This window comes from Lonchura striata, chromosome Z, assembly GCF_050655825.1.
Source record: "Lonchura striata isolate lonStrDom1 chromosome Z, ASM5065582v1, whole genome shotgun sequence".
Lineage (NCBI taxonomy): Eukaryota > Metazoa > Chordata > Aves > Passeriformes > Estrildidae > Lonchura > Lonchura striata.
The window spans coordinates 40,337,091-40,351,438 of record NC_140740.1 but is presented as its reverse complement, the minus strand read 5'-3'; the positions used below and the strand labels follow the sequence as shown (position 1 = coordinate 40,351,438).

Genomic DNA, 14,348 nt, shown 5'->3' with positions numbered 1-14,348 from the left:
AGTAAAGTTTTAATCGTTCTGCAGAGTAATCAGCAAGTAGCTCAGCTAGCTCTGAGCTAGTTCTCACTGTGGTGCTTGTGAAATGGAAACTCCTGGTGACGTGACATGAATACTCAAATATTTTAGGTAGATGGAAAGTATGATTACTGAACACCAAGTTACCTAAAATTTCTTGCTTTTGCTGGCGGGGTATTTATCGGCGTATCAGCAGAGTCATTTGTTAAAACCCAGCGCTCTTCCCGGGATCCGGCGTGCTTGCCCTAACTGCTGCGATTTCTCCGGTTAACTGCCGCAGTGCCGCCGAGGCGCAGCAGCGCCGTGAGCCCGGCGGCCGCGCCCCCACACCAGAGGGCTCCGAGGGCGCCGCGCCCGCAGCCGCCGTGCCTCCGTGAGGCGCTCCCCGGGCGCTGCTCCCTCCGAGGCAGCCGGGAGGGCTCGATGGCGCTGCGAAAGCCCAGCCGGGAGGGCTCGATGGCGCTGCGAAAGCCCAGCCGGGAGGGCTCGATGGCGCGGCGAAAGCCCAGCGGAACCTCCCCGGCACGGAGGCTCCGCGGCCCGGCGGCGGCCGGGAAGGTTTGGCGGCGCACCGCGGCGGAAGGGGGCGGGCACCAACGTGTCGGGGACGGCTGGGCCTGGCTGCGGCAGGGCTCCGCGGTCTGTTCGATGTGCTGCGGCTCTGTTCAGCCTTCCTCGGCTGCCCTCGCTGTTCTTAGCCCCCTTCGGCCCTTCTCACCCCCCTCAGTGTCTCTCGGCTCCTCTCAGACCCCTGTCACCCCTATCTTCTTCCCGCGGTCCCCCTCGTCACCCCTGAGCCCTCTCGTTTCCCCTGGTCTCCCTCAGCCCCCGCGGAGATGGATGACGAACCCGAGCGGACCAAGCGCTGGGAAGGAGGCTACGAAAGAACATGGTATGTTCTTTCCCCCCCTCACCTTTCTCTCCTTTCTGGCAAAGGAGGGGGAAAAACCTCCCTTCTGCCCACCGTAACAGTCTGTTCTGCGTAGGGAAATTCTCAAGGAAGACGAATCTGGGTCGTTGAAGGCAACCATCGAGGACATTCTCTTCAAGGCAAAGAGGAAAAGGTACGTGGTGTGGCTACGAGCCTGCTAATAGCACTGACTTGTCAGCTATAAGCGCTTGATCATCCTGAAACTGGGTCCTGTGGGATGAATTAAGCATAAGGCATGCCTGCAGGATGTTTTTTATAGCCTTTCAGAGGGGCAGATGCATGCAAAAAAAAAAAAGAAAAGAAAGGTGAAATATTAATTTTTATCTTTAAACATTGAATGTGTACTGGCTATGTATTGCATGGGTATGCAAGCTACAGGTCTTGATCTGATGAAACACTACAGAGCAATCTGTATATCTGTAATCTCAATACAGAGCTGCAATCTGCACATCTTAGAGGAATCTTCCATCAGTTTTTCTTAGTATACAAATCAGAGAATTGCAGGATAGTTTCGGTTGGAAGGGACCTTAAAGATCATCTCAGTCCAACCTGTCGTGAGCCATTCATGCCACACCTTTCACTGGACCAGATTGGTCAGAGCACCATCCAAACTGACCTTGAAGTCTCCCAGGGATGGGGCATCTACAGCTTCGCAGGGGAACCTGCTCCAGTGCCTCACTACCCTCATGGTAAAAACATGTTTTTCTCCAATCTAGATCAGCCCTCTTAGTTAAAAACCTTGCTCCTTGTCCTGTCACAAGAGAATCTAACTTCTGGTATCATGGCTACAGACTTCTGGTGCAGATTTCAGAAAAATGGCTAGAAAAAAATCCTAAGTTTTTCATTATTTCAAGTTATAATAGAACTTAATTTGTCAAATTTGGATAAAATTTTAAAGCTTCATTAAACCTGGTAGTTAGTTATTATTTATATTCTGAGAATTGTGAAAGTTGCAGTTGAGCTGTGGGGTTTTTCAGAATGAGTAAGTGTCTGCAGTTTATTGATTCTACATTTTAGCCAGAAGTCTAGTATTGGATTTATTTGGACTTTTGTTTTAGGAGCCATTTACTCATTTGAATTTGACTTAAATCATTCTATTATGTTTTATTAGACTCTATGAACACCATGGACAAGTTCGGCTTGGAATGGTATGTTAATACCTTAACCCTCTTCTGTCCTTAGTCCGAAACTATTTGTCTAGAGGTGGTATGCCAGATCTGAAATACACTTCTGCTGGCCTAGCATACTTCATACCAAAACCTTGTGATTTCCACTGTTACTTATTATTTTTTTAAAGCATTCTTTGTTAGCAGTGTGTATACGAAGCATGGCTATTCAGAGTTCGAGGTTTGTCACACAGGGTGTATTTGGCAGCAGAAGTCAGACCACGTGTGCTCACACTGTCCATTTCTCTTTATGTTAAAAGTGGACATGATGCAAATGTGTTGTAAATAACCACATTGCTTTGTACAACACTGAGCTCTTCAGATAAAGACATGAATATTCAAACTATGCATGTTCTGTATGCTTGTCATGAGAGAAGAACAGTGCACAGGGTTTTTTTTTCATTTTTAGAAAAAAGTGGAAGAATGTGTTACTTTTCAGTTGCTGTTAATTGCACCTCTCAATCTATTCAATCTTCCTTGTTAGAGGGAGGAAGTAGTGGCTTTTTAAAGTAAATGGAATAATGAATTCATTTCAACATGTATTCTCTGAGTGATTTTCACGTATGGTGGAAATGCAGATGCGTCACCTTTACGTGGTTATTGATGGATCAAGAACAATGGAGGACCAAGACTTAAAACCGAACAGACTTACTTGCACTCTGAAGGTATTCCTGCACTCATTTTTTTCCTTTCTGAGCCACCATTTCTCTATAAACTGGTTGCATTTTGCATTTTGAAGAATTGCAGTTTCCTGTATCTGCATAGCCTCTCATCTATCATCCCTACATTTGACTCCTTGTTTCTATCTGTCCTGTTTTTTTAATAGTAAAAAACTTTCCTGTTTTTTGAATAGTAAAATCTGTGGGGCATTAGTTTCCTTGCACATGTACTTCTGTAGAGTGAAAACACTTTGTACGGGTATAATATGGGAAGACAGATCTGGAAACTGTGTGGAAATGAAGTGTTGCCCAAAATAAGGGGATGGCATTCTTATTACACATCTAGAATTGGTTTGTATTTCTTTCTTACAGTTGGGCTTTTTTATGAATTCTTATTTGAAAGGATGTTAGATGAGAGTTGAACTGGATTGCTGTTTCAAATTGTGGGGTACTTGAACTGTGCACATCATGTTCTGTATGGTCTTCTCCAACAATATTTGAGCATGAGATCCTGGATTTTGATGGTTTTGTACAGCGTAGTGCTTTTTGGCATATTGAAACCTGCCCTTTGGTACCAGCAGGAATCCAGAACTTCAACACAGGATATGAATAAAATAAGGGGGCGGTGTAGTTTCTGAAATCTCATTTACTTGATTACTTGGGATGAAGTGGGGGAGGGATAGGGTGAAAGAAGAATAGAAAGGAAAGGCTCATTCCCCTTTTTTGTGTTACCCAACTACTTTGTTTTGCTTTTTAGTGATACTAGATCTTTTGCATCTACTTAATGTATTTGTACTAAAAATATAATTAGTTAACAGCCTTAACTTTTCTTTATAGTTACTGGAATATTTTGTTGAAGAGTACTTTGACCAGAATCCTATTAGCCAGGTATGTACAACCGTGCAAGAAACAAATAACAGAAAATATTTTAAAAGATTGTTTCAGTTATAACACTACCATGTAAACTGTTTTCAATTTAAGTGTACCTTCAGATCCTTTATCCATCAGTCTACTGAAATTCTTGTTTCTGCCTGTTTCTGCCAGGCATTTAGAATTTTAGAAGATTTTTTTTTTGTACCTTTTGGCAGTAGTAATGAAAATACAGGAATGTTTATAAACTGATGCATCATGTTGTGCTGCTATTGTCACACTTGAAGTAAAACTTGTATAGACTTGTATGGTTAAATAATTCTGGTCCATAAAGATGTAAAAAAATACAGTAAAATTCTAAATAAACTCATAAAACTTTCTAAGTTTGGTCTTCCCCTGCCCCTGACTTTTTCAGATTGGCTTAATTGTAACCAAGAGTAAAAGAGCTGAAAAAATGACAGAACTCTCAGGTAGGGAAGTAATATTCTTTCCTTAAATTGCATATGTTTTTATCCTTTTCACTGGTGTTATAAATTCTGTCTTGATACACTGCTAAAAATAAAACTATGTTATCATAATTAGTTTTAATTTAAAAGATAAGTTATTTCAAGTTGTCTGAAACCATAATCTACATTTTGATCTGCTTTGATCCAGAATTGTCATTGTGTGCTTGTTTGTGATCAAGTGTGGACTTGATCTTAAGTCTCTTTCTTGAGAAGAGTACAACTCAGATATGTTCTGATTCCTCTATAGTTAATTTTCTACTCAGTTTGTTAATTTTGTATGTTACAACATCTGTGGGTTTTGTGAGATTTGATGTTAAGAAGTCAAGGTTTGTTTGGTTCCTGCCTGCTGTTACACCAGTCTCTGTGGCTTCAGCAGGTTTCATTGAGGAAACTGAGGATCAATCAATCTTTGAACCATGCTTTGAGGATAACAGAGGAAACAAAACTCTTTTTCTGTTTGTGGGACATCTCTTCCTCATGTTGAGTGCTTAATGATGCCTAACAATGATTTTATTCTTTTTGGCTTCTAAAGTTTCTAGCATCTGAGTGCCTATAGAGTAAAAGTTTGTTTTACTCTTTTCTGCGTTCTGATCACAATACCAATTTCTAAGGAAAATACAGACCCATTCCACTTTGAAACCAGCCCCTGTCATTGTACAAGTACACATCATTACATGGACAGTTTAAATATTTCTGTTCTTTAACTTGTATCAGTTAAATTTATTGCATTTTTTTCACTTACAGGAAACTCAAAAAAGCATGTAACTGCTCTGAAGAAAGCAGTGGATATGAACTGCAGTGGAGAGCCTTCTCTATATAATTCCCTAAATTTGGCCATGCAGACTTTAAAGTTAGTATATACGTGGAGGTTTTTGTTTTCATTGTGATTGTGACTTTTGAAAGGCAGAGACAGAATTTTTTCTAAGTAGCATCTTGCATCATGCTGACTTGAGTCTTTAAAAAGGTGAAATTATTTCCTCTTAAAATACAAATCATTAAGTTAAATACTTTAATGGTGCAGAAGTTTATTTTCTACCACTAGATGCTTCTATTTAGGGGTGTGTTTCTTATAGAAATGAAATTAGAAAACAATTTGTTGATGGTATGTAGATATTGTGATGAAAGACACTGCAATTCTTTTTTACTGAAGTGCTGTGGTATGAGAGAGGACATATTAGGGGTTAATAATGTAAGGGAAAAGAAAAGCATTCTGTCACAATAATCTTGTGAGAGTTTTGACATACTTTAGAAAGATACATTTTCAGGTAAGATAGATTCCGAACACTTTTTTTCAATGTGAGATATTGAGATCTATCCCAGTTTGTGGAAGACTGAGTCAAAAATTACAGCCAAAGACACTGAATAAAGCGGATAATCAGTGTCATGAAAAAGGTGTTTAATTCCTAGCAGGAAGAGAGTTTTCAGGTAAGAACTAGAAGTAATTAAAAGTCATGGATTTCCACTTAAAAACTGATTAGAGCTTTTTAAGAAGTCGCAAAGCCTTACTACATTGTGCTAGTGTGAAGATGAAATTTTACCTGTGAGTATGGCTGAAGTACAAAGGATTCATTACAGGAGATAATCAGGTTACAACTACACAATTAAATACAGTATTTTCAATATTGGAAAGGTTTGGCTTGCAGAAGGTGAAAATCTGGTGTTCAGGCAAGGATCTTACCACATTTTGTGGAGGACTTCATATCATGTCATCTTCTGACTTCAGCACATTAATGTTCTTGGAGATGTTATCAAATAGCTTAGTGTGCATAAGTCAATTAACTGTATGCTTTCCTTAGGCACATGCCAGGACATACAAGCAGAGAGGTTTTGGTAGTCCTCAGCAGTCTGACGACATGTGACCCAGCCAACATCTATGATCTAATTAAGGTACAGAACTGAAGTTTGGCTGCTGCATTGAATATTCAAGCTACCAGAGGAAAAACAGGCAGTAGCAGCGTCATCACCAATTAATTTTTGTTTAAGACTTTGAACCTTTTTACTATTTCCTGTTCTGCACATGAATTGAGTATGCTTTTTTCTCTATTTTAAGTGTTTAAAAGCTGTAAAGATCAGAGTATCTGTCATCGGCCTAAGTGCTGAAGTTCGAGTTTGTACTGTACTTGCCCGAGAAACTGGTGGTATGTATCTGAAGTTCAGTAATTATATTACTAACACAGATTTAAAATCAAAATTAAGTAAGTAATCTGTTATATTTTTATCACCGCATTTTGACATTTTTAAGGTTAAATATTTTTCATTGTGCTGGCAGAAAATTTAAAGAGTTGCCCAAATCTACAAAATGTACATTAGTAAGTGAAATTACTACCACCTGGTAGCTGCAGATCCAGAGAGAAGGAATACATATATTTTCATACCTTTTGTTCCGTATATAAAGCGGTCTGATGTGGAACTTCATCAGTGAAACATGTTAATACCCATTGCTACAGTGGTAACTCTTATAATATTACTACAGTGTAATGTTGGAGAAAAAACTCTGTGCCTTCATACCCTTCATACCTAATTTAACATTCTGTTATTATTAGTTTTAAAATTTGTCATTTACTGTAGCATTAACAGGGCTTCTTTTTAGAAACAGGTTTGGATAAATTGTGTTTTCTACCCAAGTTGTGTTCTGTCATTTGTAGTATATGTTTGTTGGGGATTTTTTGGTTTTTGTTCATAACCTAACAGAAAGACATTCCTTTGTGACAGGAACATATCATGTTATTTTGGATGAAAGTCATTATAAGGAGCTGTTGATGCACCATGTTAGTCCTCCACCTGCCAGTTCAACTTCTGAGTGCTCTCTTATTCGAATGGGTAGGATATCGTTTTATCAAACTCCTAACATGAGATTTTTTCTTTATTTGCCTCTTCTGTGTTAAGGCAATAGAAATAGTAAGATGCATAATAAAAACATTGTGCAATTTTTTTTATTTTAACTTTTATTTTGCTGGATAAGTATTTGTTTTATTGATGTTATTCCTGCAGAGTAGTCAGCTTTTAAATAAAGCTTATTAAGTAAGACAAATTACTGAACAGAATTTGGAAACAAAAAAGTGGAATGATATTGATGGCACAGTAATTGTTATAAATATAATACTTAGAAATGAAGGATGAAAAACTATTATTTCTCCCTCTACTTTTTTTCCCTGCAGAAGGCTACTGTTACAACTATTAATTGATTTAAGAACCATAGGTAGTACATGTTTATTAGCAGCTTCTTGAGTATTCTTTCAAGAAGTAGATTACAATTTCTTTTCTTAATCTGTTTCTCAATAAATTTAAACTTGGAGTTAAACCAGAATAGGAACTCTAATGCTACAAAGGTGAGCACTAAGTTCTCACCCTTTTCATAGATAAGAATGTATGTACTTTTATGTCTAGATACAGATAATGAAAAAGGTTTGCTTCTCGTAGGTGTAAGGCCTGAGCAGCAGTTGGAAAAACCAACTTCTCACCTGTCATGATCTGTAAAAAGTAAATGAAAAAGAAAGAGAGAAAGGAAGAGAGAAAGATAGATAACAATCTCCAAAACGTCCTGTAGTCTCATCTGTCATATACTGCACTTAGAAGATATATATAGGCTGGATGGATGCATATAAAAATACTTCCTCCTTAATTAGAAACTATTGTTTAAGTGAACACTTGTATGCTGCTTATTCTGCTTTCCTACCATTTCACATATTTTACTTTTCAATTGTTCTTCTAAAATGGGGTTCCAGTCTGCTTCAGTTAACACTAAGTCTATGGTAAAGACATATTTTCACTTGGGGGGAAGTAAAGTCAGGGAGGTGTGGGTGTAGGTAGAGACCTTTGGAAAGACTTTGATACTAGCAAGAGTGTATCAGTTCTCCTGTAATAAGAAATGGGAAAGAGATAGGCTGAATGTCTAGAATAATTTTTGAACTTCTTAATTGAATTAAGAAATTGATGCATTATTGCATGTTTAAAATTGTAACTATGGGATATTTTTCTCTTCAGGATTTCCTCAGCATACTATTGCTTCTCTATCTGATCAAGATGCAAAGCCCTCCTTTAGCATGGTGTAAGTAGCATGATTAGAATTCAACAAGCTGATAAGAATTCAATATTAATTAGTCGTATTTAGGAAATCTGCTCATCAGTGAAAGTATTGCAAAATAATCTTGAAAAAAAAGAGTAAGCCATGTCTTGTGACTTCTCAGTAGGCATTTTATTTCCATTGGTAGCTCTGGTATTAACAGTATCCTCTCTTAAATACATGTTTTAAAATTTGCATTTAAGTTTTTTTAAGGTAGTAAAGTAAGTACTGTTTTTAAGGTGTGTAGTTCTGTTACAATGATTGGGGCACACAGGTGCTACAGGGTGTTAAAAGTAAATACTTGCAGCTCTTGATTTAATTACTACTATAATTATAAAAGATAATTATGGGGATGGAAGGATATTAGCTTAATGAAGTACTTTTTATGTATTTCTCAACATGACTTTAAACAGAAGTTTAAAATAGAGGCCTCATTTGATGACTGCAGCAGTGCACTTCTCAATGAAAAGAATCATTATTGTCTAGGGTGATAGGGAAGTCTGAATTTCAGAATGAAATAGTGTCTAACAGCGTGTGCTATTTGAAAGAATAATTACTACATGCATTTTAGAGGCCATATAGAATATTTTTGTGTCTAAAAAGAAACAAGCATGCAGTTATTGTTCATATCTTTATTTTTAAAGACTGAGTCCTTCATATGAAAATATTTTGTCTTTGGTTCCTGTGGGAAAATGTGGTCACTATTATCTATCCATATCAATTGTTTTCTGACATTTAAATGTTAAACTGTTACATGCAATCTAGTGAGCCTTTTAAAATTATTTGATGTGAAAACCACATTATTTGTACTTACACAGTAGCATGGTATTGTTTCTTTCTACTATAGGCAATTGGAAAATAACAGTGACCCAGGTCTTACACTGGGTGGATATTTTTGTCCTCAGTGCAGAGCCAAATACTGTGAGCTTCCTGTGGAATGCAAAATCTGTGGTAAGTAGCAAGAGGAGGTGAGCAGATGAATCAGGAGTTCATGGTATGAGAGTTAAGGGGTGGAAAAATTTGGCTATACTTACTAATTAAAAGCCAGCTCTTTACTAATTAAAAGCCTGCTTAAAGAGTCCTGCATTTTGGTGACCTGAGATGTCAGCTTCGTACAAGTGTCTCTCAGGACTATACCTGTAACAGTAAAGGTGTATCATATTCCAATAGGAATATATGATACATCATATTCATATTGGTATAAGGAATATACCTAAGGTAAAGTGAGGAAGTGGGAATGAATGGTGACTTCTCAAGAATCCTGATTTAACTAAACACATCCATGGTTCAGAGTACTCAGTGCAAGGCCATGAAAATGGAATGCTTTGGAGCAGGAGGACAGAAATACTCTCCCCTCCATGAGTATATGGATGAAAGATTTCCAAGTTGAACCAAGGGCCAGCTGTAGAGTTGTAAACAGAAGCCCTCTAGTCTTGCAAATATTAATGGACGGTGCAACCAGTGATACTTCCCTTCATTGCTCTTAGTGAAGGTGGGAGGTAGGATTAGTGTGGTTTATAATATTAATATTGTGAGGGAGTGCTGTTCTCCTAGATTCCACAGGCGTATGACTAAAACACGATAGGTATTACCAGGATGATTGTATTTGGCAAGAGGATGAAAAAATTATGATTTTGGGTCACTTTATCATAGTTTAATTTCAAGTTTAGTTTTTCCTACCAGCATGAGTTTTGTTCCAGCAAAGGGGTAGTGTAACTGGAGAAGTCCTGTGTATCTGCAGTGGATTCTCCACAGCTGCAGTGATCAGCAGAGCAACGGTTTGGGCATTTACAGTACGAGTGTACGAGTGAGTGAGTGAGTGAGTGAGTGAGTGAGTGAGTGAGTGAATGAGAGATGTTTGTGCCAGCCCATGCCCCACCTGTTCTCATGGTCTAACCCCAGCTGGCAACTCAGCCCCAGACACCCACACACTCCCACACACTGGTGAGATGGGGGAGAAAATCAGAAGAGTGTAAGTAAGGAAACTCACAGGTGGCATTAAAGACAATTGAAAAGTTATAGCAAAAGCTGTGCACACAAGACAAGCAAAGTAATTCATTCACCACTTCCCATCAACAGAATCTCCAGGAAAGCAGGACTCCGTCATGGGTAACAATTATTTGAGAAAGTAAATGCCATCATCCTGAATATTCTCCTTTCCACCTTCTGCACTCATTTTTATAGGCTGAGCATGGTGGCATATGGTATTGGATATCCCTTTGTTCTCTTGGCACACTGTTGACTGCAATCCCTCCCAATGCCTTGTGCACCCCCAAACCTACTCACTGGTGGAGTACAAAACAGAAGAGGCCTTGATTGTGTGTAAACAGTGCTCCGAAGTAAAGAAAACATTCCTGTGTAATCAACCCTGTTTCCAGCATAGATCCAAAACATAGCCACGTGATAGTGTACCAAAAATTAACTGTTTTAAAACCAGCAGACCTGTGTTAGCTGAAATGGGGCCATGGCATGGTTTTGGCAGTAGTATAGCAAGCTGTAGTAGGGCTTTGTAACAGGGCATCATTTTAACTGGTGGTGTGATACAGCAGAGCCATCATTGCTAAAAGGAGCTTCCTAACTTCACCACTGTGTGTTGTAAACATTTCTAAAGGCTGAGTTAAACCTTTTCCGTAGAAATTTGAGCAATTTGCCTGTTCTTTGTATTTGGATTTAAAACTGGACAGGATTACAGGGTTGGCTAATGGAACAAGTTTTTACTTTTTAAAAATCTTAGAAACTCAACCATGGAGTAATCAAAAATATTATTTTTCCTTTTTACTTTATTTGATACAGAGAACCTTTTCAGTAAATATTCCCTTGTAACAATTTTGGTGTCTCTTTATTTGCAGGTCTTACATTAGTGTCTGCACCTCACTTGGCTCGGTCTTACCATCACTTATTTCCATTAGATGCCTTCCAGGAAGTTCCACTGGAAGAATACAAAGGGGAACGGTATGCAAATCTTACTTGTGGTAATGGCTGTACTTGTGGATCCTATAACTTTTTTTGTCTCAAAAGTAAAAATAGCTGGCAAAAGCTTCTTTGCTGCTGGAGATCCTGGGTGTTTGGGTGGTGTGAGGCACCTCTGGCATTAAGAAATACTTGTAGTTTCCATGAGTTCAGCTGAAGAGCTGAAATAATTGCCAGAAATTGTTACTATGTATGAGATGTTTTTCTAAACATTGATTTACACAGCCTTGACTCTTTTTTTTTTTCTCCAGTTAAAATATTAAAATTTTGCTTTTAGGTATTGTCAGGGCTGTCAGGGAGAAATGAAAGATCAAAATGTAAGTACATTGAATGACATTGTAATTTGCATTGAGGGGTTTGAGAAATAGAGATGATCCTGTAACATTATATTCTAAAGACCAGAAAAATACCTGTGAAAGTTAATTTCATGGTTAAATAGAGCTATGTGTTAAACAGTCACACCTTCTAGACTGCAAAGTCTGTAGAAGTGTGGGAAAGAATTTCCTAGGGAGCTGCATAAAAAAAAAGCTTCTACTCTCAGCCATTTGGAAGCATTTATAGTGACTTGAGCTCACGCCTGTGGATACACTTGCTGTCAGAAGCTTTTATTTAATTGAGTTTCTGTGATGCTAGCAGTGTAGTCTGTTTACATTACATTATCTTGATGATGTAACTGTTACCCTACTGTAGTGCTATGATGATAATTTTTGGTAATTTGACTTGTCTGTCCTTCCCACACAGGTATACATATGCAAAGTGTGTCAGAACGCATTTTGCGTGGAATGTGATATGTTTGTTCATGATTCACTGCACTGCTGTCCTGGCTGTATTCATGAGCACCCTGCTCCCGTATCTGTATGATCTCATACCTTTTTAAAAATTGCTGTATCTTTGTTATTCTAATTAGTTAAAGCAATGGCTGAATAAACTGATGCATATCTGAACAAGAAGATGATTGAGGGATGAACAATGGAGTAGGAGCAAATGTTAATGATTCTATTATTTTATTACTTATAATATATACTTGAATTATCTGCATCTATTTTTATTTCTTGCCTCAAGAACTATGGCTTTTTCCAGCTGTTATTACAATAATATGTATATTTGTAAATGTGAAAGTGATAAAATTGCTTTTTATGCTAATGTGATCATTCATCTTGGTTTCATTACTTGTTCAAAAAGAAGCCCTGAAAATACATTTTACACATCTGTTGTTATAAGCTTTTGCTTTTGTTGGATTGTGGATTTCTTTAGATCTGTCTTGGTTTGAAAAGACAGGTGTCTGCTAAGGAAGGCAGGAGCTTCCCTTGAAATGGAAAATGTAAACCTCCTCCCTCTGAATTATTATAATTTTGAAATTAAGGGGCTCACAGGCAAAGATATGAGAGTAGGAATAACAGTTCTTTATTAGGAAAAATAAAAATAAAAAAGCAGTAATACAAAAAACTCTGACAGAGTCAGAATACAACCTGACAACCTGTTGGTCAGAGTGTTGGTAGCAATCTGATTTAATGGTGGCCGCAGTCCTTCTGGAGTGGCAGGTGTGGTTCTGCTGGAGTAGTGGTCCTGTAGAACGGTATAGTCTTCCCCTGAAGGTCCAGTGGTGGTGTAGGGCCTGGTCTTCCTCTGGGAATCCAGTAAGAAAAGGCTTCCTGTGGTGTTCCAAATCTCAGATTATATCCAGGTAGGAATGCCTGACTCTTCCCCCTGGGCAGAGTATCTCACAATGGGATGATGTAATTTTATCTGTCATGGAATGACACTCAATAGCCATTAACATTAGATGTCTTCCCAGAGAGAGGGTTGGTTGTGGGAGAGATAAAGAAAACTGCCCAATTAAGAGATAACTGCCCCACCTCTTACAGATGGCAATAGAATACACACCCCCAGCCACATATTGCATTTGCAACCTAAGACAAGATCAAAATACTCTTTTGCCAGAATTTAACAAAGATGGTTTTGAGCAATTAATTGGTGGACACTTCATGCATTAATTTCAAGTATTATGAGTATTCACTTTGGTGTTCGGTAAGGCAGCTCAAATACAGCTGTAATAAATGTGCTGAAAACACATTTTAGGTTTTAATGGTGCAACTCAAAGCTAACTGAATTTTATATATCCTGTGTCTGGTTTAAGTTTCAATTTTTTTGTAGGAGGGTAAGATTACTGAAAGGTAGTGAATTTGCAAAAGGGCAGTACCTGAGTTAATACAAGCTATTGTTTGGTGGACTTAGTATGGAAGACAAAAAGAGATGCTGTTTGGTTCTGAAGCTACACTGAATTGACAGAACTGCACATCATCTTCTGTCCTTGGCTAAACCCCTAGAGCAACAGACAGTGAGAGCAGGAGGGGAAGTGTCCATCTGTTGCTTCTCTTTCATCTTTAACTGAACTTTGAAGAATATAAATGGAGACAAATGCAAGATCACAATTTTGCAGTGTCTGTTCAAAGTGTGTTTGCAGCTTGAACCTGTGAGAATTGTAATGTGCTACACCTCAATAAAAGGAAGTTACAGGTGCAGTGTAACTTAGCCTGGAGAAGAGGAGGTTTAGAGGTGACCTTACTGCTCTCTACAATTTCCTGAAGGGAGGTTGTAGACAGGTGGGGGTCAGTCTCTTCCACCGGGCAGCAACTCACAGAACAAGAGGACACAGTCTCAAGCTATGTCAGGGAAGGTACAGGTTGGATATAAGGAAAAAATTTTCACCAAAAGAATAATAAAGTAGTGGAATTGACTTCCCAGAGAAGTGGTAGAATCACCATCTCTGAATGTGTTTAAAAAAAGACTGGACATGGCACTTAGTGCTATAGTCTAGTTGAGGTGTTAGGGCATTGGTTGGACTTGATGATCTTCCAACCTCGTTATTCTGTTATTCTGTGATTCAGTGTCTGAAGCAATACATTACAATGGGTTTTCTTAAGTCACCTTGTGATGATTGTCAATGCAACAGTGACTGAGTTGCTCTGGGTGTATATGACTTAATTTTTGAGTTTTGTTTTTTGCCAGATTAGAAATGGCAATATAACAACTGAAACTTAACACAGAAACAAGCAAACAAGCAACAAACCCAAACATCTTCTCTTACATTAGTTCAATTTTTCATGCTCACCTCATGATCATGAAAGTAGCCCATGCTACTCTTTCTATGCTTTTTCTTCTGATAGT

General features: G+C 38.3%; 1 protein-coding gene across 1 annotated transcript; it reads left to right on the top strand.

The window, feature by feature from the left end:
* The first annotated feature begins 603 nt into the window (after nucleotides 1–603).
* Nucleotides 604–12,405, top strand: GTF2H2 (general transcription factor IIH subunit 2). Its single transcript, XM_021538897.4, has 15 exons — nucleotides 604–907; nucleotides 1,002–1,079; nucleotides 2,058–2,094; nucleotides 2,691–2,777; nucleotides 3,609–3,659; nucleotides 4,057–4,111; nucleotides 4,892–4,997; nucleotides 5,944–6,034; nucleotides 6,198–6,285; nucleotides 6,860–6,967; nucleotides 8,132–8,195; nucleotides 9,058–9,161; nucleotides 11,060–11,162; nucleotides 11,458–11,497; nucleotides 11,922–12,405. Exons 1-15 carry the CDS (start codon nucleotides 852–854, stop codon nucleotides 12,039–12,041), a joined length of 1,188 nt encoding a protein of 395 aa, XP_021394572.1. The 5' UTR covers nucleotides 604–851; the 3' UTR covers nucleotides 12,042–12,405.
* The last annotated feature ends 1,943 nt before the right edge of the window (nucleotides 12,406–14,348 follow it).

Excerpts from the sequence above, each read along its gene's own strand:
- GTF2H2 (XM_021538897.4), top strand. The coding sequence starts at position 852 with ATGGATGACGAACCCGAGCGGACCAAGCGCTGGGAAGGAGGCTACGAA. Across the intron at positions 908-1,001 it reads GGAGGCTACGAAAGAACATG|GGAAATTCTCAAGGAAGACG; the intron begins GTATGTTCTTTC and ends TGTTCTGCGTAG. Across the intron at positions 8,196-9,057 it reads AAGCCCTCCTTTAGCATGGT|GCAATTGGAAAATAACAGTG; the intron begins GTAAGTAGCATG and ends TTTCTACTATAG.